This window comes from Balaenoptera physalus, assembly GCF_965194825.1.
Source record: "Balaenoptera physalus genome assembly, chromosome: X".
In the NCBI taxonomy this organism is placed as follows: Eukaryota; Metazoa; Chordata; class Mammalia; order Artiodactyla; family Balaenopteridae; genus Balaenoptera; species Balaenoptera physalus.
This window is the reverse complement of record NC_138903.1, coordinates 104,813,342-104,841,002: the sequence shown is the minus strand read 5'-3', so window position 1 is coordinate 104,841,002 and position 27,661 is coordinate 104,813,342. Positions and strand designations below refer to the sequence as shown.

The 27,661-nt window shown below is 43.8% G+C and overlaps 1 protein-coding gene across 1 annotated transcript; it reads right to left on the bottom strand.

Moving 5' to 3' along the window:
• Window positions 1–1,386: 1,386 nt before the first annotated feature.
• On the bottom strand, window positions 1,387–9,339 carry PGRMC1 (progesterone receptor membrane component 1). The gene is made up of 3 exons (XM_082445618.1): window positions 8,915–9,339; window positions 5,403–5,558; window positions 1,387–2,674 (listed from the first exon to the last, which is right to left on the bottom strand). Exons 1-3 carry the CDS (start codon window positions 9,237–9,239, stop codon window positions 2,571–2,573), a joined length of 585 nt encoding a protein of 194 aa, XP_082301744.1. The 5' UTR covers window positions 9,240–9,339; the 3' UTR covers window positions 1,387–2,570.
• Window positions 9,340–27,661: the final 18,322 nt, after the last annotated feature.

The following is a 27,661-nucleotide window of genomic DNA, read 5'->3' as shown; positions in this document are numbered from 1 at the left end:
TTTGACGCTGCAAGCTTTCGCTGTATTTTCACATGAAACGTACAGCAAACCGCCTCTAAGCATCCCTAACAAAGGCGGACTGTACCTTAGAGAACAACTGGGCACTTCAGAGCTGAAAGGGTTCTTGTTGGGTTCAAAGAGCTCTTTCTGAGACAGCAAGGGCTGTTCTTGCTTGTTCTGGATTGAGGATTTGCATGAAGTTTGGCCCTCTGAGGTAAGGTGAACAGGGCATTGTGTAGAGAAGCCGCAGAGATACCCCAAACGCATAGTGAATGCTGCTTCTGACCCATAGATGCTGGGACTGAGAACCACGTATCTGGGCAGGGGCCAGAAGCAAGCAGGTGGGGAGCAAACAGCTGACCCTTCCCCCGCTGTAACCACCACTCCCTCATCTTCTTAAATGGCGCCTTTTACATAGTATGGCTTACGACTATGCGAACTGGATTTGAGAAGTTTTTAGATCAAAGTCCTGCCTGATAGTAATATCACTTTACCTGTAATCAATACATGTTGATTTAGTTCTGAATGGAGGGGAATCCGGCTATTTGGGATTGAAGCTTTTAACCAGGCTCTGGATGTTTTCCTCTTAGCATCAGACAACTGTTTAACTTAGTAAAGGGAATAGCCTAATCTTCGTATCTAAATGAGATTTCAGGCTGCAAAGGTGGCCCAATTTCTCTCTCCCTCCCCTTCCCCCATAGCATATGGCCTAACAGGTTGCTTGGCACAAAACAGGCAACTCGAATATTTGTTGAATGAAAACTAGTGGGGGAAAAGGACACATTTAAAAACAACAAAAACAGGCAATATGGTTTGAGAACGTAAAAGCTGGAAAGCTTTTGAGCCCTCTGATTCAGGGAGTACCTCTTTTGTAAGAAGAGTCTGCCAATTTTAACACTAAAATGGCAGAACACTAATATTCAGGGTAATAGGTTGTCTGTGTTTATACAACCAACTGTGCGTGCAAATCTGATATCCTTCTTTCGGCACAAAGTGAATCAACTTTGCCACTATAAGGATTCCTGAACACTTTACTAATCCGATGATACATTACAGCAAAAACAAAACCTGCCTTGGCACTCGGTAACAATCTTCACTAGAGTTACTCCTTAGTGACCTTGCTGTACACCTCAAGGTGAAAGTCTGCCTTTGAGTTTATTAAGTTCTGACTTAAAGAGGCAGAAGTTGACAAGTCACAAAAAGTAAATTCAATTCACTATTTTTTTAACAGGACAAGCTGGTATTTGGTTTGTGGTGTGAGGCCTCTGTAAAGTTCTGCCCTTTACTTGTCTCTTTTGGAATACAAAAAAGTCACTCAAAAGTGAAACTCTTGAAGCTGGCTACTCAGATTAAGGTTTAAAAAAAACAGGGCAACCCACCACACTATACTGGGTAAAACCATTTTATTAACTGACCAAAGCACTTCATTTTGTTTTCTGATTTGAGGTAAAACCATTAAACACAGTTCACAAGAAAATACAATGACTATTCAACTACAAGAAACCTAATTGTTCATATAATACTTTTACAAATTCATACAACTGTACAGTCTACTTAAGCTAAGTTTATTGTTAATCAAAAGACCAATATCAAAGACCAAGACACTTGACTACTACTCTTGCAGTGGCTATAGTTTTGTAACAACAGAAGAATAACTGTTACTTTATGAATACACTTTAAAAACCACTTGGCTAGGGATGTATACGGTTTCCTCATTCTTCAGGGGTGTGAAGGCTCTTAGGAGAGCAATCACCTGTCCCTGTCCTGCATGCCCCTCTCTCACATCCAACCACGTAAAATAACCATGAACGTGGGGATTGGGAAGATAGTCCTACAATCTTATTCATGTGTTTCAGGTTTTTAGGCAAGCCAGCTGATTCTTTCCAAAGCTTGCTTTTGAATGTTCACATCCTGTTTTAATCCTCACTGTAGATTACTATGTTAATGAGGGCATCTGAGGGTCCCAAGGCGGACAAGGACAATGGTGCAGACTGGAAACAAAGAAAGTAGATTTCTTGCAGTTGAGCCCAGCTTTGAGATTTCGTTTTGTTACTGGACACCTCTCTTTAATCAATACCAAAGCCTGTGGAACACTGCAGATTTGCTTTAGAGGTAGATAAAACAGAAATCATGCAGTTAAGTCAATTGAGAAATAAGGGATTTGCTGTCTTCAGAGAACATCATGACTAAAAGTTGATCCTTTGTTCCTTGATGCTTGAAGGACTTCGCACGTTTAACATTTTTACCTGTTTGGGGCAAATACCCACGTCTTACCTGTCTCTCAGGAAAAACAAATTCAAATGCAGCCTGTACTGACTACAGATAGAAGAAAAACAGTAATAACATTTGTATTACAGCACTGCAGTTCACTTTCTGGATGTGTGACACACGAACATATCATGCATTCTAAGACAGAAGTTAGCTTTATCAGTGTCACTAGTGATGTTAAAAAAATGTACAGCAAGTTCAAAACTTCTCTAAATATTGAAATCACCATGTTTTAAAGACAGACTGGAATGTTACAAATGATTCTGCAAAATACAAAAATAGATATGCTTCCACCGAAGGCTTTAATCATTTTTCCGAGCGCTCTCATCTTTCGGCTCCTCCTCATCTGAGTACACGGTGGGCTCCTCCCCCTCCTTCAGCAGTTTGCCCACGTGATGATACTTGACTGGAAGGAGAGGGGAAGACACAATGGTCACTCTCACGCTTTCGAGAAAAATCATGACATTTCATTTGAAAGCACTTGTGAGAGGCCTACAAAGGACACAGTAGCTTGTTGGGCTTCTTGAAGGTGGTTTATACCACAGTCCCAGCCAAGTCCCAGGGAGTCAGAGTTTTGTTCAGCAGACAGAAATATAGAACAGGTAGCGATGCCTGACAACGAGTGTGCAAGGTAATGTCAGAATGAGTTGTGTTTGTGCATAGGTTTAGCAGAGCAAGGGCTTGTTATGACTTAGGTGGAAGGGTTGCACAACACTTTGTGGGAGAAGGATATGCTTTGGAAAATGTGTAGAAGAACTTGGGGAGGGAGGGGTTTCCAGAAAATGCAATACCACACACAAAGGCATGCAGGTGTGACCGAATGTATCTGGGGGAGCAATAAAGAGACCAAGTTGGCAGGAGTAGACTGGGAGTAGCGCTAGCCAAACAGGGTGGGGAAATCTTAAGACAGATGTGGAAAGCCAGCCTGAGGAGTCCGGACTTATCCCATAGGTGGCAAAGGGTCTTGAAAGTTTACAACAAAGGAATGACAGGGCAAAACAGTGCTGTGGCCACAACGGTATCACTGTGTATAGAGGGCAGGGCAGATTACGGTTAGGAGAGCCCAGGAGCAGGGTGACCAGGCGGCCAGCAGGTGGATCCACATGCAGAGGAACAAGAGCCAGGAGGAGGGGGTGTCCGTGGGGATGCGAAGGGAAGGATATGAGACACGTAAAGGAAGCTGGAAACGTGAGTTAATGAAGTGAAAACTGGAGATTCCGTGGACCGAAATGGGGACTCTGGAGAGGGAGCCACTCTGGAGGGGCACGTGACTGGAGACTGACAACAGGGACTGGAGAAGTGAAATCAGTATTGGCAAGAAGCAGGTCCCTGGAAACGTTTGAGAAGGAAGGTTCAATGGAATCGGGGGGGTAGAAACCATACTGCAGGGAGCAAGGAGGGATGGAGCAATGGTTAGGGACAACCACGGATTACTAGGTGGTTGTCTGACAGTGAAGGGAAGGAGTGATAATAGTCTAGTGGGTGAAGGGGAGAGCAGGAGACGGAATTCTCCCCCAACACGGGGCAACAGCTATACGTGGTTAAAGGGAAGTAGTAACAGCAAGGCCAGAGAGCACTGGAGATGTTGGAGAAAATAGATTTAAGAGGGCAACCAGAACGTAAGGGACCTGAGAAGGGGCGGAGTCAGCAGACAACCACCATATTGCCTGTATTATTAGGGCCAAGCTAACGTAGGGTTAATCATCTCAAAGTCAGAGGCCAAAAGAACTCCTCTTTCTGAGTATCGGTAGGAATTAGAGGAGTAACCAATCTGTTTAACCAGGCAACCGGAGCTACTTTGGTGTGAAATAATCGTCAGGAACAATTGTAACTTACCTATTTGAACATTTTATAAAGGTCCCTAGGGTGCTTGGGACTGTGCAAGACAAATAAAAGCCGGGTGGCGCCTCAGAAACCTGCCTTAAGGGGAATCCACGCCAGCTCTGAGTGTAGCTGAAGTGTCACAACAGTATTTGGGGCTAGCCTTAGTTTAAGGGGTTGGGGGAACCACACTTTTTACCCCACTGATGAAGGCAAGCCCTAGAAAATAGAGCTTTGTAAGTTATGAATTACGACTCATTGGTTTCATATATAAGAATCTATTGTTACAAAGGCATCCTGAAGATGCAAAAAATGAGGGACTCTTAGATAGCTGAATTATGTTTTCAGAGTAAAAACACTTGCCTCTGGACTTGAAAGCTATTAGTCTGCTTGGGATCCAAATTCTAAAGGTAGAGCCATACCTGGCTAATTATTAATCCAGAACTCTCTGAAGTCAGCATTGTTTTCAAAGAAAATGGTTGGATTTAGCCAAAAAAGCCAATAATATTTAACAGATTATAGAGAATGGCAAATAGAAAATGACATTTACAATGAAAAATCCCCCTCAAGGAAATGGTCACTGTCTTTATATACTGTTTCAAAGCTGGGAAAGATTATTATTCAAATTCTTAGCAGTGAAATATTGCTAAAGTGATCATCAAACACTGGGGTTGGACAAAAGCCAGTTCCCCAGTTCTCAAAATATGAACTTAACCCCCGTCCTTACTCCCCCCCAGAGACCTCAGCCCATACCATAAGCCAGGAAACAAGTGTCTCCTTTTTGCTTTCTTCTTAAAAACGCAGACACCATTGTTGCTGGGCAGATTATAAGCATCATTTGTAGATGAGGCCTATAGTTAGGCTCAATTAGATTCAAAGAGAAGCTGTTTTGTAGAATACAAGTCTCTCATTCTTTAACAGAAATGTGGGCTGCTTTTAAACGGCAAGTTCTACAAGTGAGGGCTTATGAAAATCCCTCTTTCTGTAGCCAAGATGGCCACTCTCCTTTCCCCTGCACACCAAGCACCAAATCCTATTGTGAAATCTATGCAAACCTCTCAAAAATTTAAAAAACAGAAACCCAGGTTTCCACAGAGAACTAGCTAGAAATTGGTATGCAATCACGGCAAGTGACTCAGCACTGCTGCAATTACTTCAAGCCATGAACTTGATCCGTCCAAGATTCAGGAGCCTATCAAAACGCTTCCCAGTTGCAGCCTGCTTAGAAATAACTATTGTACTGCCGTGAATCCCATTACTGGTAGAAATCTGATCCAGGCACAATTAAAAAAAAAAACAAAACAACTGCTTACAAGTGAACTGAGAGTCCCAGTCATTCAGGGTCTCCTGCTGGGCAGGAGTGAGGTCAGAAAGGTCATCGTACTCGTCCTTCAGTGCTTCCTTATCCAGGCAAAACGTGGCAAGGCCCCTGGATGCATCTCTTCCGGCAAAGACCCCGTATGGCCCCTCTTTAAAAACAAAACAAAACCAAACCAAAGTCGATTATTTATTAGGCAGTCAATTTCTCTGTGGTTCACACACAGAAAATGGCTTCCTTACCCATTAACATGGAGAGCCTGCTTTTTGAGTATCAAATTCCATTTGGAAACCATTAAGTGATGTTGATCCTTTGATCATTACACCTAGTGGATACTGAAAGACCTGTTGTCATTAAACTTTTAAACAACTAAAACTAAATCAAAATGCTATACATTAGCATTCATTTCTTGTGATTTTCAAACAGCTAATAAAAAAGCCATAAATGATTATCTCCTGGGGGGGAAGGTGTTAGTAGGGAATGATCCAAGATAATAGTGAGTTCGTGGGTCAGAATTCGACTTCTGGACATTGAACCTGGAGCCTGGCTCTGTTCTAGGCACTTGGGCTGCATCAGTGAAAGTTATGGATTCTGAAGATAAGAAACACTAAAGTGTAAATGAAAACATCTTCTTATAAACATACTCTGATACGATTTAATGAGTCAAAAGCGTCTTATAGACATCTTTGGTTGCAAGACTAGACTGTGTTAAACATTAACATGTGGTATCTGCAGGAGAAATCATTTTATGAATATCAGTGGTTCAGAAATCTATCCACAGGTTACATAATCTTCAGTGTCAACAAAGAAGAGATGGCACGGGGCTCAGGTCTGTCACCCTGTTTTGGGTGGGCTTGAAGACTGTGAAAATTCTGTAAGATATCTGAATGCTATTATACATAATATTATGCTATTATATATGATACTAAATTTTTGTCTAAGAGAGCAGTGAATCATTCTGTAGGTACTTACAGTGGATTTTTAGGCGTATTTAAATATTGCACAAGTAAATGAAGAGAAGCCAGTGTACTTTAAACAATGCGTTGTTTCCCCAAAGGTGGACTGAGTAGCAAGTCTGACATGAAAAAGTTTGTAGGTAACCACCATGCCAAGTATGAGAACAGATCAAGTTTCATTACGATCTGGCCACCTGAAACCTCAATCCACCAGGATTCTTTTATTTTTACAAATTAGACGAAATTTATGATCAACTTTTAAATGCACATACGAGTCCAAAGAAAAGTGGTTATTTTTAATCATCATTACATACTACCGTTTCCCCTAGAGAAGGTAAATAGGCCAAGTGTACGGGTTTGGACCTCACCATTTCAGAAATTATGGTCACAGGATACTTAAACAATCTGAGGGGAGCACTGAAAGTCTTTGGAGTTACATATATTATTCACCAGAATGTACAGTCACTAGAATGTAAGCTCCAGGAACAGATTTGTGCCTGTTTTGTTCACTGCTATATTCCCAGCACCCACAAAAGTGCCATGCATACAATAATATCATTAAAAATAATGAATAATTTTTAGGAATCCTTTATAACATCAAGTATAATTTCCAAATGATGTTGTCACATATTCATGGCCTCACTGGACAATAGTGCAGGTAGAGACTGAGAGTTCTCACAATGGGCCATCCTTATCATTTTAAAGAGGGACAACTAAGGCCCAGAGAGAACAATGCTTTGCTCCAGGTCACACAGCTGGTCAGTGATCCAACCAGGCGGAGAACCCAGGTTGCCTGACTCCCAGTTTCGGGCTCCGTACACAGGCCTACATTCCTCTCAATGACTTTGCAAACTACAATCATGTGATGATGCTCCAGGCACACGTTTCAATTGCTTTATGGTGTAGCTCAGTAAGAACAGATATTGACATGATTATGCTTATTGATAATGCCTTTAGGTGTGCCACTGTAAGTGACAAATAATGTAAGTGTGGTTTTCAAATTATCTTGACCGTTACATGCCTACAGAAAGTAGGTCTTCTAAAATCCTCCACGAGGAAAAACTGCTAAGTGGGAGAGTTCCTTAAGAACCTTAGCACATCTGATTTTGATGAGCTGGACTGGGAGAGTAAAACAAACCAGGAGCCGGGATGAAGGCAGGTCACTGCCTGCTATCCTCTTCCTCGTCTCCAGAGCAGTGGCCATACTCCCTGAGCCCCCTTATTTTTAGAAGCATCCATATTGGAGGAGCTAAAATCTCTTCTTCCTCCTCTGATCCAAACATTCTATAAAGCAGAACTTTCCAAACCTGGATTCTTCTCGAATTTGCCTGGGGGTGGGTGTGTTAAAATGCAGATTCCTCGATCTTCCCCCCCTCCCGCGGTTATGGATATTAGGCCAGGAATCTGTATTGTACCTCAAACGCATCAGGTGATTCTGATCCGCAACCAAGCTTGGAAAAGCCTCATCTCCAAGGCCCCGTCAAGCCTGTCCCCCTCCAACAGCTCAGCAGTCACCCACCCCTCATTTCCCCTCTGGTTGGCTTTTCCTGAAATCCCCACACCCAGCGGCCATCATAGCCCTACCCCTCTTGTTTCTTCGGATCCTCCCACTTCTCCCTCCCTCCATTTTAATTCTTTTTTTTTTGGCTTCTAGTCCTTTCTCTCCTGCTACGGAGTATAATACTGTGTTACCTTCTCGTCTTGCCACATTCCTGTCGTCCGCTACATTCAGCCTTCCTCATCCAGCTCCCTTCCCCCATGGAGCCTCCCTTGTTCACCTCCCAGCTTTCCCCGTCTGCCACACACAGCACGCGCGCACACACATACCAAACACATGCCACACACATACATGCCACACACATACCTGACACATGCCACATTCCTAGCGCACGCGCGCTCATGCACACACACTCACACGACTGACAAGCCGCATACACTGAATACGCACACACACATAACTCACCGCCACGCACAATGCTCCTATCTGCTGCTAATCCCATCTCCGATTCCCTTCTCCCAGAACCTCACATTCCACCATGGCTACTCCTGGCGTCATCGGCCTTCGCGTCCCCTCCAAGGCTGGACCTCCCTACCTCCTCCCGCCCTCCCCCCCATCAGGTTTCCCTCGAGACACCCTCATTTCCTTTCTCCAGCCAGACACCATCCCCTCCTTCCAGGAACCCTCAAACCCGATACCTTCGAAACCCCCCAACACTGCGCTCTGCTGTGCCACCACCCCCAGCCCCCGCCTTCCAGCCTCGCGATCTCACCCACCCGCCCCCGGCTTAAGCGCTTCAGCCGTCTTCCTCCAGCCCACGCCGGGGCTGGCGGCGCGGACCGGGAATTCTGCGTTCCCCACTGGCCCGCAGCCCTTCTAGGACGCCTCTTGCCCCCTGCCCGCCCGGGGAGCCGCCCTGCCCCGCCCTCCCCGGCTTGCCGCCATTCCGCCCCCACCTCCCCGGGGCGCCCCGCTCCCCCTCGCCTCTCCGGGACCCAGCCCCGTGCCGGGGCTCCTTCTTTTGTCTTTGGGGCCCCCGGCCGGCCGCCGTACCAGGCCCGTAGAACTTGCGGCCTTTGGTCACGTCGAACACCTTGCCGTTGATGGCCATGAGTATACGCGGGTCCTGGACGCCGTCGAAGCGCCGCAGCTCGGCAGGGGTGAAGTCGCGCCGCTTAAGGCGGGGCAGCGGGGGCGGCTCGTCGTCGTCGCTGTCGCTGGCCGTCGGCTGGTCCCCGCGCACGATCTTGTAAAGCAGGAAGATGCAGAGGCCGAGCAGCAGCAGGTTGAGCGGCGACGTGAAAATCTCGTGCAGAAGCCCGCCGCCCTCTAGCTCGCTCGGGTCGGCGCCGGTCGCCGCCACATCCTCGGCAGCCATGATCGCTAGAGCAAAGGTTGGGCCGGGATAGGGAGGGCTCCGGAACTGGCTTTCTCCTCCCTCTCCGCGAGCTACTGGCGCGCAGGGCCCGGCGGACAAGGACTAGCCAGCGGAGGAGGCGGAGCCAGGCGGTGGCAGGGCCGGATGGGCGGAGCCTCTCAGCCCCGCCTCCCCGCGGCCTCCGAAGCTCCCGGCGCTGCTCAGTCGGGGCCCGCCTAGCTCAGGACCCCCACCTTGCCTCGGGATGGTGGCTCCCCTCCCCCAGCCGGATCCTGCCTACCCCGCCGCCGAGATTGCGGAACACACCCCTCAGCAATACCTGCGAGGCCTGGCCCCAGCCTCACGCCACCCCCACGCCATCCTCTAGCTAACCGCGACGCAGCACGCTGCCCTCCTCCGCACCCCCAGTTGCTCGTCGCACAGCGACCCGCTCGGCCTTGCCAGGTTCTGTGTGAGGCCCCGTCCGCCACCTGATGCGAGCCAGACACTCCGACTCCATTTCCCCTGCTTTAAGCTTCTCCCCGCCTTCCAATCCGAAGACTCATCTTTCCCCGGCCAACCCTCGGGACCACGAGGCTCTCTTAGGAGATGGGAAACTCACTCCTTGAGCTCCTTTCCCACCCTAGAGACCCAGACTACCCATTTTCACCTTGGGAATCCCCATTCGCTACCCTTGACGACCTTTCTCCAATCCTCCCCCGACCAGATGCTGTGGGGCAGACACCCCCGGGATAGCTAAAGTCAGTGCACAGGCCTCATCTGACAGCTCTCCCAATATCTGGGGAAACAGATCGGATCGTCCGATTTGCTTTGGGTTCGTTTTTGGAACACTAAATCCTTTTGCAGTCACTGATTTGCTCAATCTCATTGCAATCACTGATTTGCTCTTGCATCAGCAAGCAACATTCTGTTGCGTTTTTTTGTTTGTTTGTTTGTTTTTGTTTGTCTTTCTCAGAATAGTGACCAAAGTTTCTTTGTTTGGCAGCGTTCTTCTATTTGAAGTCGGTCGAGCTATCCTTGGCAGTCAAAATAGCCCTGTGCTGGAGCCCAGAGGAAGGTGGGAATTTGGAAGGATCCTAGGTTTGGTCCCTTCGTTTCCTCGGTATTTCATCCGGCCTTTGATGTGCTAACCAGCTGCACAGGAGCGGCCTTACGGAGGAAGCAGAGTCTATACCCTTCAGAGTCGTAATCTGGCCGCCCTCTTTATGGTGGCAGGGGGAGGGGAGCGGAAGCAAGGATAGAGAGAAGGGGGAAAGAATAATTAAAACCAAGCCATGTACACATCTGCAGCCCAGAGCAGTACTTTTCCATCAAGAGTTCTTGCACAAAATGTACTCCCCCTCCCAACAGGCAAGAGACTGGAGAGAATTGGCTTCTTACCTCAGAATTTGAAAAATTTCTGGCACAAACTGCTTCCATCCCTGCCCCCACCCCATCTTCTTAAATCGTTTAAAAAGTGCATATGAACTGAACAATCTTTAAATCGGGCCCACACACTTTTATTCACAGATCTAAATTTAAGATTAGCTGAAATGGCCTTTCCAGATCTTTCGTCAAACCTCTTCAATTTAATCAAGGGGAAACAGGCTGAAACTGGGGGCACTCGGCTCTAGTTAGAACCTAATTATCTTTAAAAAAAAACTGTGTACGGCCAAGACATTTAAAAAACCAAAAAACTTGTGAAAAATATTTACATTTGCAGCAAATATGACAAAGTGTTAATATCTTTTAAGAGCTCATTTCGACTGACAAGAAAAACCTAAGAGTCTAGTCAATGAATGGGCAAAAATCGAAATAGGGAGTTCTCAGAAGAAGGGATACCAATGGTGAATAAGCATATGAAAAATGTTCAGTCTCAATAGCAATGAAAAATGGAGATGACACTGTCACCTACCACTTTCCTATAGAAAGGATAAAAGACACACACACACAAAAAGGTTGGGGTGATATACAATGCTGGCCAGAGAGCTGTGCGCTAGACTCTTGTACACTGTTGGGGGGAGTAGAAATTGGTATAACCTTTTGTTATCCATAAAAATATTTTCAATCCACTGATCCCACTTCTGGAAATCTACTCTTTGGTTCAGTAATTCCACCACTAGGAATCTATCCCAAGGAAACATTTAGAAATGCAAATGAAGATTTCATTACTAAGATGCTCATCAAAGAATCATTTGTAATATGGAAATACTGAAAACAACCTAAATGTTCAACTTTGAGAAATAGCTGACTAATCCACTTGGATTGTGACAAAACCATAAAATGGTGTATGATGCAGCCATCCAAATATTATCATGACACAGGAAAATGCTTGTGTTTTAATCTTGAAAGAGAAAAACAGGATACAAAACTATACACAGCATGAACTCAACTATGTAAAAAAAAAATGCATAAAAGGAAGCCCGAAAGGAAACATGCTCAAATGTTAACTGTTGTGATTGTTAGCTTCTTCTTTATATTAGTCTACATTTTCCAGAATGAGCACATGTCCCTTGTAGCCTCAGGGGGGAAAATGGTTTATTATTTCTTCTCTGAAAAAATGTAGAATGTATTATAATACATGTTCACTACAACAAACCTAAACAGTATGTAAGTGTATAAAGTAAAAAATGAAACTCGTTTCTCCCCCTCCCAGCTCCCCAGACAATCTTTAAATCCGGCCCACACATTAGCAGTTTGGTCTATATGCCTGCAGACATATGAGACACACACACACAGATTTTGTTTTACAAAACTATGGATATTTTTAAAATAATAAATGATTCTTCAGGGGTTTTATTCCTGACAAACAGAGATACAAAGTAAAAAATAAGAACAAGCCATTAGCTCCCACCCAGATAAACCATGTTGGACAGTTTTAAAAGTCATATTTGTTTAAGGTTATAAAATTCAAACTATGGAAAGATACAAAAGGTAAATTAAATCCCCTCTTCTCACCCCTGGTTCTCTCTCCTCAAAGGTAACCGCTATTAAAAGTGGGGAAAATGTCAGACAGAGAAAGACAAATACTGTGTGATATCACTGATATGTGGAATCTGAAAAAAAAAATAACAAAACAAAACAAAACTAAACTTAAAAAAACAGATTGTGGAATGATGGTTACCAGGGGCTGGGGGTGGGGGAATAGGAGAGATGTTAAAGGACACATATTTGCAACTAGTAGATAAATAAGTCCTGGAGATCTAACATGCAGTACAGTGATCGTAGACAACAAAATCATATTATAAACGTTAAACGTGCTAAGAGACTAGATCTTAATTGTTCCCACCACTAGAAGAAATGATAATTATGTGAGGTGACAGAGGTTTTAGCTAACACGACAGTGGCAATCTATAACAATATGAATGTAACAAATCAATATGTCATACACCTTAAACTTACACAATGTTATATGTCACTTATATCTCAATAAAAAGCGGGGGGAAATGTTTTTATGGAGGGCTAGGGGGTTTAAAAATTTTCACTTATCACGGTCCAGTGTCCTTCCTGCTATACCTCTGTAGCAGGGTACACCCTCAGAGGGTTAATGGATTAAAGTCCTGCTTCATACAGAGGTTAGAAAATTTGTGCCATTGAAAACCTCAAGAAGTGATACAGCTTGAAAATATAAATGCTTTCAAAGCAGGTTTGATGTTCAATAAAGCGGGCTATTAGGTAAACACTGGGATGTTGAGATTGTTGAAGGCAAGCCTCCTACCATTCCAGCTCATGTCACAGCACTCCGTGGGAAGGTCTCGTCCAGAGTGGCAATTCTCAAGTTCTCTGGAAATAAGCCAGGTGCTCCTGACTAAAAAGCCCTCTCCAGAACATGAGAGTTGCATTATATATATTCTTTTCTTCAAATCAGTGTCTAAAGCCTATGTATTTGACCTGAGGACTACTTATTTCCCAAGATATATGTTAAGTCTTTTAATGTTTCCAAACTTCTTGCCTCCTTTAAATTATTTTCAAAGGTTTTAAAGAACTCTTAAAGAAAAATAGGACAATTGGCTGATTAGCTAGAAAAGGTGTGGGAAGGAATTCAACCTCACTCATAATCAATAAATCCAAAGGAACGTAATAGCAACATATTTTTCATCATTCAAATTATTGGAGCATTCTTTTCTACCTTTTGTTGTTTGAAGCTTTTTAAGAACTTGGTGTTGGCAAGCACTCTGACACAATGCTGGCCAGAGTGAAATTGCTAGGATGAAAGAGTCATCTTGTTCACCAGTGTATTTCATGTCTGCCATGTAGTAGGTGATCAATAAATATTTGTTGAATTAGATTATATTGTAATAAAATAGATAACTAATGAGAACCTACTGTTTAGCACAGGGAACTCTACTCGATGCTCTGTGGTGACCTAAATGGGAAGGAAATCCAAAAAGGAGGGGATATATGTATATGTATGACTGATTCACTTTGCTGTACAGCAGGAACTAACACAGCAGTGTAAAGCAAATATACTCCAATTAAAAAAACTGATTTTAAAGATCAAAAAAATAAATTACATTGTAAGTGGATGCAGACTTTCTAGAAAGCAGTCTTGGCAATATGCAACAAGAGCCTCAAAGTATTTGTACCCTGTGACCAAAGAATTTATCTTCTAGAAATTTTTCCTAGGGAAGTACTCAGAGATATGAGTAGTGATTTGTACAGAAAAATCACAGAGCCCAATACATGGTAGCAAAGAACTGGAAACCATGTTAAGTATCCAAAGATGCTCTCCATCTCACTCAGAATAAAAGCCCAAAGTTCTTACAGCGGCCTAAAGGCCCTGCAGGGTTTGCACCGCCCCACCCTGCCTTTACCTTTAAGACTTTAGGACCTCATTCCCACTTCCTTCCCTGGTCACTGTGCTCCAGCCACAGTGGCCACCTCGCTGGCCCTTGAACGATCAGGCATATTCCAATTCCTCCGTACTTATGATTCCTTTTGCTGGACTGTTCTTCCCCAGATAGCCTCATGGATCATTCCCTCACTGCTTTCAAATCTCAAAACACCCTCCCCCAACTCTCCTTCCTTCCTTCTCAAATTTATTTTTCTCCATCGCAGTATCATTTACTCACTTTTTTGGTTATCTCCTCCAACGTGACTGTGAGTTATATGAGAACAGAGATTTTGTTTATTTCCTTCGCTGCTGTATCCCCTGTGCGTAGACTAGTGGCTGGCATATAGTAGGAGCTCAATAAATATTTGTGGACTTGATTTGTTTTTTTTTAATTTCTTTTCATTGAAGTATAGTTGATTTACAATGCTGTGCTAATTTCTGCTGTACAGCAAAGTGGCTCAGTTATACACGTATATACATTGTTTTTAAATATTCTTTTCCATTATGGTTTATCCCAAGAGATTGGGTATAGTTCCCTGTGCTATACAGTAGGACCTTGTTGTTTATCCATTTTAAATGTAATAGTTTGCATCTACTAACCTCAAACTCTCAGTCCATCCCTCTCCCTCCTCCCTCCCCCTTGGCAACTACAAGTCTGTTCTACATGTCCGTGAGTCTGTTTCTGTTTTGTAGATAGGTTCATTTGTGTCATATTTTAGATTCCACATATGAGTGATATCATATGGTATTTGTCTTTGACTTATTTCACTTAGTATGATAATCTCTAGTTGCATCCATGTTGCTGCAAATGGCATTATTTTGTCCTTTTTTATGGCTGACTAGTATTCCATTGTAGATATGTACCACATCTTCTTTATCCATTCATCTATCAGTGGACATTTAGGCTGTTTCCATGTCTTGGCTATTGTGAATAGTGCTGCTGTGAACATAGGGGTGCATGTATCTTTTTGAATTATAGTTTTGTCCAGGTATATGCCAGGAGTGGGATTGCTGGACCATATCGTAGCTTTATTTTTAGTTTTCTGAGGAACCTCCATACTGTTTTCCATAGTGGCTGCACCAACTTACATTCCCACCAACAGTGCAGGAGGGTTCCCTTTTCTTTTGTGGACTTGATTTGAATATGGCAACCCATTATGTTAAATATACATGTACAGAAAAAAATATGAAGGAAATACACATAAAAGTTAATAACAGTTATCTCTGGGTTGTGAGATTATGGGTAATTTTTGCTTACTTTTTTATATAGTGAGCATAAATTTCTTTTATTATTATAAAAAGCAATACAAAGTTCAAACTTTTAAGGGATAAATACAAAATTCCAAATCAACTATACGTCAATAAAATTAAAAAGAATTCCAAAGTTGCCAACTATGTCTTAAGTAATAGGAGTATATGGATGCCACACTTTCAATTTCAGAGACTAGAGTAGGCAGCACTTGGTGCTGAGATTCTAAAGAGACCCAAAAGGGGTCTGCCCGTCACATCCTCTCTTGAAGTCCTATTTCATGCTAGGCGCTGTGGTAGGTGCTGGGGATTCAAAGTCTTTGCCCCCAAGGAAGGAGCTCACTCTCTAGTAAGGGGAGACAGACAGCCAAAGTGTTATAGATGCTGTGATCGTGGTCTACACACAGTAAGAAGGAGGTAGGCAAAGGAGGGATGGGAGGTCTGATCCAGGAAGGTTTTGTACAAGAGGTGACATTTGAGCTGAGTCTTGAAAATGTTCGCCAGATGGACAAGGAAATTGATGAGTTTTATAGGGAAACCAGTGGTTCTCAAGCTTTGGTGAGGATCGAAATAATCTGGAGAGGGGAGAAGGTACTTATAAAATGTCTCTTCCTAGGATCAGCCCTCAAAGATTCTGATCCAGTAGGTCTAAAGTCTGAGAATCTGCATCTTTAGTAATAGCTAACATTACTTGGGCACTTATTTGAGCACTTATTATGTGCCAGGCAATGTTCTAAACCCTTTGTATGGAATAACGCTTGTGCTCCTTTTTTTATTGAAATATATTTGACTTATAACCTCGTGTAACTTTAAGGTATACAGCAACGTTAATTTGATACATTTATATATTGTAATATATTTGCCATTGTAGCGATAATTAGCACCTCTGTCTCGTTACCTAATTATCATTCCTTCTTAGTGGTTGGATAACTCTTGGGCTTTGCATAAAACACTCTGAGGCAGATGGCGTGTGGGGCACTCCCTGTGGGAGTGACTGAGGCTGTATTGTGACCTCACCTCAGCTCAACTTCTCCTTCTGCCTGATCCTGCTTCTTGGCCTGACCATTCAGGCACAGGACCCAAGAACACTGACCAATAAATTTCCTTTGCACTAACCTCCATCACGGAGCCTGTTTTCCCAGGGACCCCAACTTGAGACTCTAACCTTCCATGATCTGGCCTCAGCCTACCTATCTCCTGCTTTATGTCTTTCTACTTCCTCCTTACCCTCAACACTCCAACTTTACTGAAGCTAGGAGTGACGTGGCCAACATCGCAGCTAATGTGCATTTATTGAGTGCTACAAACACTTAACAAATATTGCCTCATTTATCTCACAACGAATTAGGTTCTACTATCATTCTCTTTTTATAGATGAGGAAACCGATATACATAGAGGTGAAGTTACTTGCCCAAAGTCACACAGCTAGTTAAGAGGCAGAGCTGGGATTTAAACCCACAAGTCTGGCCCAGGCTTTCCATGAGATCATTTCACTTTTTAGAAATATCATACCGGTAGGACAATTGAGGATGCACTGGAGGGCGAATGCTAGAGCAGGGACACCAGTGAGGTTGTGACAGTGTGGACACACATGCAGGGATGAATAGGATCGATGTTAAGGAGTTGGATGGGACAGAGCTTAGGATTCCTCCCCTACTTCTCCTACTCTCTCTACATCCAATTTATGTCCCAAACCCTTGGTTGGGTGTGTGGACAGAAGCTCTATCATCCACCAAGAGGAGGCATGCGGGGGGAGAGCAAACTTGCAGAAAGGACCTTGTCTTCAGATGGGGGCTGTGTCTTAAAGTGTGGTTCATGGCCCAGCGGCGTTGGCTGGGAGCTTGTTAGAAATGCACGATCTTGGGCAGTATCCCAGACCCACCGAATCAGAATCTCCATTTTAACAAGACCCCACATGAGTCACCTGCACATTAATGTTTGAAAAGCACCGGCAGATATATTTAAAATAGATAACCAACAAGGACCTACTGTATAGCACAGGGACTGCTGCTCAGTATTCTGTAATAACCTAAATGGAGAAAGAATTTGAAAAAGAATAGATACATGTATATGTATAAGTGAATCACTTTGCTGTACACCTGAAACTAACACAACATTGTTAATCAACTATGCTCCAATATAAAATTTTAAAATTTTTAAAAATACAAAAAAGAGAAAAGCACAGGCAGAAGGAACATGCTGGAGAGATCCAGTAATGTAGCCAGTGGAGTACTGGGGCTTGGAGCTCAGGCTGGGGGTCTGGACCGGAGAGATAAAGGCAGGAGGGACCAGGCTGCGAGTGGGAGTTGAAATGTCACTGGCGTTGAATCGGATCACCAGGGAGAACATAGGGCAGAGGTGCTGCCAAGGTTCAGTGCACAGTGTGCTAACCCAAGGCTGAAAATTGTTGGCCCTGTGACAAGAACTGGCTCCAATCCATGCTTATTTGACCCTCGCATTTATGTTACTTTAAAAAGTATTAGATGTAAACACTTAACCAAAAGATTTTTACATAAAACCCGTATTTCTGACTTCTCTTAAAAAGTTGGACGATCTGGAGATTCCTTAAAAAACTGAAAATAGAACTACCATACGACCCAGCAATCCCACTACTGGGCATATACCCTGAGAAAACCATAATTCAAAAAGAGTCATGTACCACAATGTTCATTGCAGCTCTATTTACAATAGCCAGGACATGGAAGCAACCTAAGTGTCCATCGACACATGAATGGATAAAGAAGATGTGGCACATATATACAATGGAATATTACTCAGCCATAAAAAGAAATGAAATGGAGGTATTTGGAGTGAGGTGGATGGACCTAGAGACTGTCATACAGAGTGAAGTAAGTCAGAAAGAGAAAAACAAATACAGTATGCTAACACATATATATGGAATCTAAGGAAAAAAAAAAAAGGTCATGAAAAACCTAGGGGCAGGACAAGAATAAAGATGCAGACGTAGAGAATGGACTTGAGGACACGGGGAGGGAGAGGGAAGGGTAAGCTGGGGCGAAGTGAGAGAGTGGCATGGACATATATACACTACGGAATGTGAAATCAATAGCTAGTGGGAAGTAGCCTCATAGCACAGGGAGATCAGCTCGGTGCTTTGTGACCACCTAGAGGGGTGGGATAGGGAGGGTGGGAGGGAGATGCAAGAGGGAGGGGATATGGGGATGTATGTATATGTATAGCTGATCCACTTTGTTCTAAAGCAGAAACTAACACACCATTGTAAAGCAATTATACTCCAATAAAGATTTAAGAAAAACAAAAGTTGGACGATGTGGCATTAGATCCCTGTGTGGCAACAGTTGGCAGAGCTGATTGGCAGCTGCCTCCCTCAGAGGGCACACCTACAGGAAGCCCGCTGCTCCCTACTGTATCCCCAATGCCAAGACCAAATATCAGTCGTCTTTTAGCATATTTGCTCTGTTTTTCTTAATAGTAAAGAGGATAGTCAAATGTTTTTTTGTACCCATGACTCCATTGAAAATGGAAGGTGAAAGATAGAGAAGAGGGGAAGAGGGTTGTTACTATTGCTTCAAAAAAAAAAAAAAAAAGGAGAGAGCAGGTTTCTTTGTGAATTCCAGCACGTACTACATTGTCACGTATCCACCATCCTCGCGTGACTCATTCAAATTACTTGCCTGGCATCTATAGGTTGTTAGCCAGTTGTAGAAAGAAAATGAGGGCCAAGGTAGAATCTTGGGGGAAGACTGCCATTTTAGGGAGAGGGAGAGGAAGAAGGACCAACCAAGGAGATTGAGATTAAAAACTCCCAGTGATGGGGGACTTCCCTGGTGGTCCAGTGGTTAAGAATCCACCTTCCAATGCAGGGGACGCGGGTTTGATCCCTGGTTGGGGAACTAAGATCCCACATGCCGTGGAGCAACTAAGCCTGCGCGCTTCAACTACTGACCCTGCATGCTCTAGAGCTTGTGTGCCACAACTAGAGAGCCTGCGCGCCACAACGAAAAGACCCTGCGTGCTGCAACGATAAATAAATCAATAAATAAGTAAGTAAATAAATATTTTTTAAAAACCCAAACAAACTCCCAGTGATGGACAGACGACTAGGAGAGTGTGGTCTGACAGAAGCAAAGGGAGGGGAGACAGTTTCCCGGAGGGAGAGGTTCACAGTGCTGCAGAGGGATCAAGAAAAATGAAGACTAAAGAGTAAACTGGACTAGGCCACTTGGAAGTCCCAGGTTACCTATGCCACAGTCCTGGGAGTGTGGGAGTGTGAGAAGGACCAAAGCCTGGTTCCAGGGGCCTAGGGAGTGAGTGGGATGTGAGGATTGAGGAGATCCAGCTCTCAAACAATAAGCTTGAGGAGCTTGACTAAAGGGAGGGGGATGGAGGACAGAGGGCAGTTGGATTTCTTGGTTTGATTTGTTTTTCTGAGAGCTGTGATAGACTCAGGCTGTAGTCACAGAGCTAGTAGGTGTTTAGAGGTTGAAAAATACAGAAGAGAGGGGATATTAATCAACCCTGTGGCAGGAGGTGAGACAGAAGAGGATGAAATCCAAGGAAGGGGACAGGGGTAGGGATCGGAGGCAGGGATTGTACTTCATCCTTTAAGAGGAGGGCAAGAAAGATGCGGGGACCTCAAGGCAGAGGGAATTCACACCTGACAGCCTCAATGTTTTCCATGAAGCAGGAGGCAAGGTCAACTGCTGGGGGAGTAAAGTGGGGAGTGGGGGGGGGAAGAGCAGGGACTTGAGTGTTAGCCAAGATTAATATTTTCACCATTCCTTCCATAGGGGCTTTTAGAAACAGGAAGAAACAGGAGACATCCAGGCATTATGTTGCCTAGGAAACTCAGTGGTGTGCTAAAGCAACAGTAGGTTGTTTTTAATCTCGTTAACCCATTCGCATCCATTGTCACTTAAAAGAGAACTGGTGAGTAGGGATAGAAACAGGGAGAGTTCTGCTTCACAGAGCACACAGCGGGCATCCTCTGTAGCTAAGGGAATGTAGAGGGGCAGGAGTGGCCCTGGGACAAGAGACTCCAATAAAATGGGAGGAATCATCAAATAAGTGGCAGACAGTAGGTGTCAAAGACAAATTTCCTTTATTTCCTTGTGCTTGTGTGTGTCTACCGACACACACACACACACACACACACACACACACACACACACACACTCCATACCTCTGCATGTGTATAGGTGTGATTCCACTATACCACCAACCAGAAATATATAGTGTTAAAATGTGGGAATTATTCCTTCTTTGATTTTTTTTTTTTCTGTGCGGCAGCATAATCTAACTGTTGCCTCTTTTCTCTGCTGTAGCTTCATCACTAAGTAAAATTTATTTTTCTCTCCCTTACTCAATCTTGCCACAAAGGGTGGCCAAGGCCTGTGACATGGAGGTCTGGACTTTACTTGCCTCAGGAGGAGAGTGAACAGGCATTTGTTTTCAAAAAGTCTAGGTTATTGAGAGTTTAGAGCCGGATTGTCTGAGGGTGGAGGGCTCTGAGGGCGGGGGTGGGGCATGAGTGCAGGCCAGCCCCGGAGAGTGCTAGATCCCCGTAGCCTGGCCCCACACTGGGCATGGAGGCAGAGCCCTAGAGTATCCAGGATCTAGGCCCTGGACCCCTTCACTTCCCAGAAGCCTGCAGCAGGAGGTGTGTAAATTGTACTGAGAGAGACTTTTCCTCCAGGCTCAGTTGTCCTGCCTAAGGTTATGCGGTGCCTTTAACATCCACATGGCTGACCCATCCCACACCTCCCCTCCCACTTCCTTGATGTTCTTCAGCTCCAAAGACCTTTTCCTCTACACCTCCTGCCCCCGTCAGCCACCCTCCCTCTTGATCACACACTAGACCTTTTTGAAAGCACAACTCTGGTTAAACCCAATCGTCCCCTTATTCCCTAATTGCACGTAAACGACTGGACATTGTAGCAGAAGGCATCATACTCTAGTGGCTGGTCTCACTTGAAAAAATTTTTTTTGGAAAATAAGAAGTAAAACTGTTTTTATTCACAGATGACACAATCATTTGTATAGAAAATCCAATGGATGCTACAAATAAGCTCCTAGAACTTATGAGTGAGTTTAGCAAGGTTGAAGGATACAAAATTGACAAATAAATCTCAATTTTGGGCTTCCCTGGTGGCACACTGATTAAGCATCTGCCTGCCAATGCGGGGACACGGGTTCGAGCCCTGGTCCGGGAAGATCCCACATGCCTCGGAGCAACTAAGCCCGTGCGCCACAACTACTGAAGCCTGCGCGCCTAGAGCCGGTGCTCCACAACAAGAGAAGCCACCGCAATGAGAAGCCCGTGCACCACAACGAAGAGTAGCCCCCACTCGCTGCAACTAGAGAAAGCCCATGTGCAGCAATGAAGACCCAACGCAGCCAAAAATAAATAAAATAAATAAATTTATGAAAAAAAATCTCAATTTTATTTCTATATAATAGCAACAAACACTCAAAAATTGGGCTTCCCTGGTGGCGCAGCGGTTGAGAATCTGCCTGCCAATGCAGGGGACATGGGTTTGAGCCCTGGTCTGGGAGGATCCCACATGCCACGGAGCAACTAGGCCTGTGAGCCACAACTACTGAGCCTGCGCGTCTGGAGCTTGTGCTCCGCAGCAAGAGAGGCCACGACAGTGAGAGGCCCACGCACCGCGATGAAGAGTGGCCCCCGCTTGCCGCAACTAGAGAAAGCCCTCGCACAGAAACAAAGACCCAACACAGCCAAAAATAAATATAAATAAATAAAAATTTAAAAAAACACTCAAAAATTGAAATGAAAAAGTTATCATTTGCAATAGCATCAAAATATGAAATATTTTGGGACAAAAAGACATACATATGATTCCATCAGTATAAATCTCCAGAAAATGCAATCTGATCTATAATAGCAGAAAGCAGATCAGCAGCTGCCTGGGGGTGGGGAATGAGGAGGGGCTCACTTGAAAATTTTTGACTATAATTCACAAATGGACAATGCAGTCCAACAGTTATGTTCTACAGTCACAGCCACTCTCCTTCTCCCACTCTCTCACTCTCTCCTGCTCTCATTCTCCGGGAGCGCTATCTCACACCACCTCCACTCCTCAAACCTCCCATATTCCCTCTCTATTCTCATTCTCCACAGATGACCTTGCATTGTATTTCAGTAAGAAAGTAGAAGCAGTTAGATGGAAATTCCATCATCTTCCCACCACTAACTGCCCCCAACTCTATCTACATTCTCTGTTTTCCTGCTTGGCGCAGCGCAGTGTCCTTCCTCCTATCAAGGACCTTCCCCTTGGACTCTGAATTCATCTCCCTCACATACTCTCAAGACCTTGGCTCCCACAGTTATCCACCCCCTCTCTCCTGCATATACGTATCATCCTCTCTACTTGATCATACCTCTGTGCAAATAAACATGCTCTGGTGTTTCTTCTCTTATAAAACCCCCTCCCTTGACCCCAGATCTTCCTTCCAGCTACTGCCTCATTTATCTGCTCCCTAGGTCTCCAAACTTCTCACAAGGGTTGTCTGTTCACACACACCATCTCCACACCCTCGCCTCCCATTCTCTCTTCTACCCACTCCGTTGGGCTTTTGCCCCCATCACTCCTTCAAAACCATTCTTGTCTACGCTCCCAATCCCAGGGACATTTTTGTAACCTTGACTTAGTCTCTCAACAGCATTTGACAGAATTGATCTCTGCCCCTCAAGATGCTTTCCTTACTTACTTGGTTTCTGGGATACACATACTCTAATGGTTTTTCTCCTTTCTCACTGGCTACTCTTCCTCAGCCTTTTTTTTTTTCTTTTTATGATTTCCACCTCTCTTACCAGTTTTTTTTAAAGATTTTTTTGATGTGGACCATTTTTTTTTAACATCTTTATTGGAGTATAATTGCCTTAGAATGGTGTGTTAGTTTCTGCTTTATAACAAAGTGAATCAGCTATATGTATACATATATCCCCATATCTCCTCCCTCTTGCGTCTCCCTCCCACCCTCCCTATCCCACCCCTCTTGGTGGTCACAAAGCACCGAGTTGATCTCCCTGTGCTATGTGGCTGCTTCCCACTAGCTATCTATTTTACATTTGGTAGTGTATATATGTCCATGCCACTCTCTCACTTTGTCCCAGCTTACCCTTCCCCCTCCCCGTGTCCTCAAGTCCATTGTCTACGTCCACGTCTTTACTCCTGTCCTGCCCCTAGGTTCTTCAGAACCTTTTTTTTTTAAGATTCCATATATATGTGTTAGCACATAGTATTTGTTTTTCTCTTTCTGACTTACTTCACTCTGCATGACAGTCTCTAGGTCCATCCACCTCATTACAAATAACTCAATTTCATTTCTTTTTATGGCTGAGTAATAGTCCGTTGTATATATGTGGATGTGAACCATTTTTAAAGTCTTTATTGAATTTGTTACAATATTGCTTCTGTTTTTACGTTTTGGTTTTTTTTTTTTTTTTTTTTTTTTTGGCTGCGAGGCATGTGGGATCTTAGCTCTGCATTGGAAGGCGAAGTCTTAACCACTGGACCACCAGGGAAATCCCTAGCAGATTTTTAAATGTTGGAGTGCACCAGGTATGTCCGGGGCCAGCATCTGTTCTCACTCTCTCCCTAGATAATTTCATCCATCATCCAGTCCTACGACTTAAAATGTGATTCAGAGACTTATGACTCACATACTTAAACTATTTACTCTAGTCTTATCCCAGACTTCAGACTCTTCTTTCCGCTTAGGCATACCTGACATCAGTAGGCATCAGAATCTTTCCATGTCCTGAACAGGTCTTTCTATTTCATCCTCGTATTAGTCAGAGTTCAGGGGTAAGAAACAGAAACTGTTTAGTTATTTTGAAAAAGGAATTCAACACAGGGAATTAAGTGCTCACAAAATCACTAGAAGAATTGGAGGAATAGAGCGGCAGGAATGACTTCCAGGATGCTGCAGCTACATCTGCCCACCAGGGGTGCCTCTGCCCCAGTCAGGGAAGTGGGCAATCAGGAAGCCTCTACCAGGACTATTTACCTCAAGAACACAGCCCCATAGCTGCAATCCAGGGAAGCTGGGCCACTGCCATCACCACCATAAACTGCTTCCCAACATCCAAGAGACTTGCTGAGATATAGGAACACTGAGTTGGGTTGTCACCATTATTAATCAACTTTCTCTTGACCACCATTTCTCTTTCTCTCTCTCTCTCTCTCCTCAAATGCACGTGTGCACGTGCGCACACACACACAGACACACACACACACACACATACCAGCTAATACTTGGTGTGTGCAAGGTACCATTCTATGTTCTGTCGTTATATTATCCCCATTTTACTGATGAGCAAACAGATAGAGGTTAAGTTGCCAAAGATTATATAGCTAGTGAGTTATATCTGCAATTATCTGCCCTGCTTTTATCTCTGAACATTCCTTTGTCAGAGTTTTCCACACAGCTAAAATGCTTCATAAACATAATTTTACTGACTGCATAAGATACCATCATATGTATTAACCATAATTTATTTCACCATTCTCCTAGTTGCATAGTTAGGCTTATTTCCCATTTTTCTTTATGAATGATAACTCCGTGATGAGCACTATGCATACAAATTATTTTGCCTATTTCTGACCATTTCCTTAGGATACATTCCTTAAAATTCAACTTCTGGGTCAAAGGCTAGGATGAGTTCTAAAAATAGAATTATTGGGTCAGAGGTTGTGAATATTTTTAATGCACTTGGTAGGATGGTTGATCTTATGTGTCAGCTTGACTGGGCCAAGGGGTGCCCAGATTAAACATTATTTCTGGGTGTATCTGTGACGGTGTTTCCGGATGAGATTGAATTTGAATTGGTGGATTCTTCGAAGCAGATTGCCCTCCCCAGAGGCAGCGGGCATCATCCAATCCATTGAAGAATAGAACAAAACAGAGGAAGGAAGGATTCGCTCCTCACCCCCACCCTTCCCTGCCTGCGTGAGCTGGGACATTGGTCTTCTTCTGCCCTTGAACCGAGATTTACACCATCAGTGCTCCTGGTTCTCAGGCCTTTGGACTCGGACTGGAATTACACCACTGGCTGTCCTGGGTCCCCAGTTTGCAGAAGGTAGATTGTGGGACTTCTCAGCCTCCATAGTCACGTGAGCCAATTCCTATAATAAATCTCTTATATACACATTGGTTCTGTTTCTCTGGAGACCCGTGACTAATACACTTGGGTGTACTAGTGCATGCGCCTACTGGCAGTCAATAAGACTACTTGTCTCCCTCCTCACCCAAACTAGGCATGATTGTCCTAAGTTTTTGCTCTCAGTATGCAATATTTGCATACTTATACTAAAAAAAAAGCATTCTTTTTTTTCCCTGAATTCAAATTTAACTGGGTGTCCTGTATTTTATCTGGCAACCCTCCCTGAGGTCACTATCCAAGGCCTCTTCTTCTTCTTTTTAAAAAATTTTTATTGGAGTATAGCTGATTTATAATGTGGTGTTAGTCAAGCCCTCTTCTTTTTTGAGGTAATCCCTCATTGTGGATCTGGAAAGCAAAACCTCAACTCCCACCACGGAAACCAAGAGAAGCACATATTGCTTCTTCATCCATACGCCTTGGGGCAGTTAGGGCACCAACAGGGGACTCAGGCTCTCATCAAAGACTTTGAATCCTGAGAGATTTATACAAAAAGTGGAAGTTTTGAATTTATTCATAGAAACTGCATCTAGCAGAGGCCCCAGCAACCAACGTGGGATCAGCGGAGTCCAGAGGCAGCAACGATTTGTGGTGATGGTATCTAGAAGCAGTGGACAGAGCTGTTGCCAGTAGTGACATGCTAGCCAAGCTGGTCCTGTGGCATGACCTTAGCTGGGGTCCCCACTCCAAGCCTCCCTGGCTTCCTGCCCATTTCCTTAGCTTGGTTCATCTGCCTTCCTGTTGATTCTATGAAATGCCCAATAATTTGCTTAATTCAGTCAATCTGTTGCTGTTGTTTGCAGTCAACAATTCTGACAGTTATAAATACAAGCCCAGATAGACTAGAGAAATATTGAAATCAAGATAAGATATTTCAAAAAAACTTTTTTGTATTCCTAAAAATGGTTCTTCTTTTTTTTTTCCCTTTAAAATATTCTCTCAAGCAAATGACTGTTGCTTAAAGGATAGATGTGTAGTTTCCCCAGATAAGCACTAGATGGTGCTATGAGGTAATACAGTCTTGATTGTGTAAGTGGCCAAATAACTAGGTTTAGGACAGTAAGACCACTACCAAGGGCACTGCCAACAGGAGTAGCTAACATTAATTGAGTGCCTAATATGTGCCAGAAACTGTTCTAAGTGTTTTCTAGAATGAACTCATTCCTTACAACCAGTAAAGCAAGTACGTTCATTACCCACATTTTGCAGAAGAGGAAACCAAAATATGTTCAGGTTTAGTAACTTGTCCAAGATCAGAACATTAATTAGTGCTAAAAAGATAAAAATTTGAACCCAAGAAATCTGGCCCTAGAGCCTGTAGTCTTTTTTTTTTTAATAAATATATTTATTTATTTATTTATTTTTGGCTGCGTTGGGTCTTCGTTGCTGCGCGTGGGCTTTCTCTAGTTGTGGCGAGCGGGGGCTACTCTTCGTTGCGGTGCATGGGCTTCTCGTTGCAGTGGCTTCTCTTGTCGTGGAGCACAGGCTGTAGGAACACGGGCTTCAGTAGTTGTGTCTCGCGGGCCCTGGAGCGCAGGCGGAGCCTGTAGTCTTAACCCATATGCTCTCCTAGCTCTCATAACTATGCTCTAGCTGCCATTTACTGATTGCCTGCTCTGAGTCAGATTCTGGGCCAGGCATTTTGCATAATGAGGTCCTTGCTGCCATTTTGCAGTTCAGGGAACTGAGGTTCAGAGAGGCTGAGTAACTGGTTCATGCTCCACAGACAGAGACAAATCTAGGAGCTTTTATATGTGTAATTCCATAATGTGGATAATAAAATTAAGGTAAATTAAATAAAAAATAATCTGTCCCTTGAGAGAGTAATTCCACTTTGGAGAGAGGGAAAAGTAGACTTTGAAAGTGGTGGGCATGGTGAACTATTCCTTTTCATTTCAGCTCTTCAGGCAACTGTGGCCAAAATCTTCTTCCCTCTTTAGATCTCTCCCTCTAGGAGGTAAAGAAGGTATGAAAGCTAAAGGCACAATTGGAGCCTGGCTCATGTGGACTCTTGCTTTGTTCATTATGAGGATGCTGTTTAATGATCCAAGTAGGTGAACTAGGCAGCCCCCAATTTGTATAACTTACGTGGGCTCTGGGAAGGAACCGGCCCGCCTGACAAAATGTAATATTTATCTGAAAAGAAAACTAATATAAATAGCTAAGAAAAGTTCAAGTCATAGGAGTAATGC

What these genes read in the sequence shown, in the direction of transcription:
- PGRMC1 (XM_082445618.1), bottom strand. Translation starts at nt 9,239, where the DNA reads ATGGCTGCCGAGGATGTGGCGGCGACCGGCGCCGACCCGAGCGAGCTA. An exon ending in CCGCAAGTTCTACGGGCCTG is followed by an intron (nt 5,559 to 8,914) that starts GTACGGCGGCCG and finishes TTGTTTTTAAAG; the next exon opens with AGGGGCCATACGGGGTCTTT. An exon ending in CTGGGACTCTCAGTTCACTT is followed by an intron (nt 2,675 to 5,402) that starts GTAAGCAGTTGT and finishes CTCTCCTTCCAG; the next exon opens with TCAAGTATCATCACGTGGGC.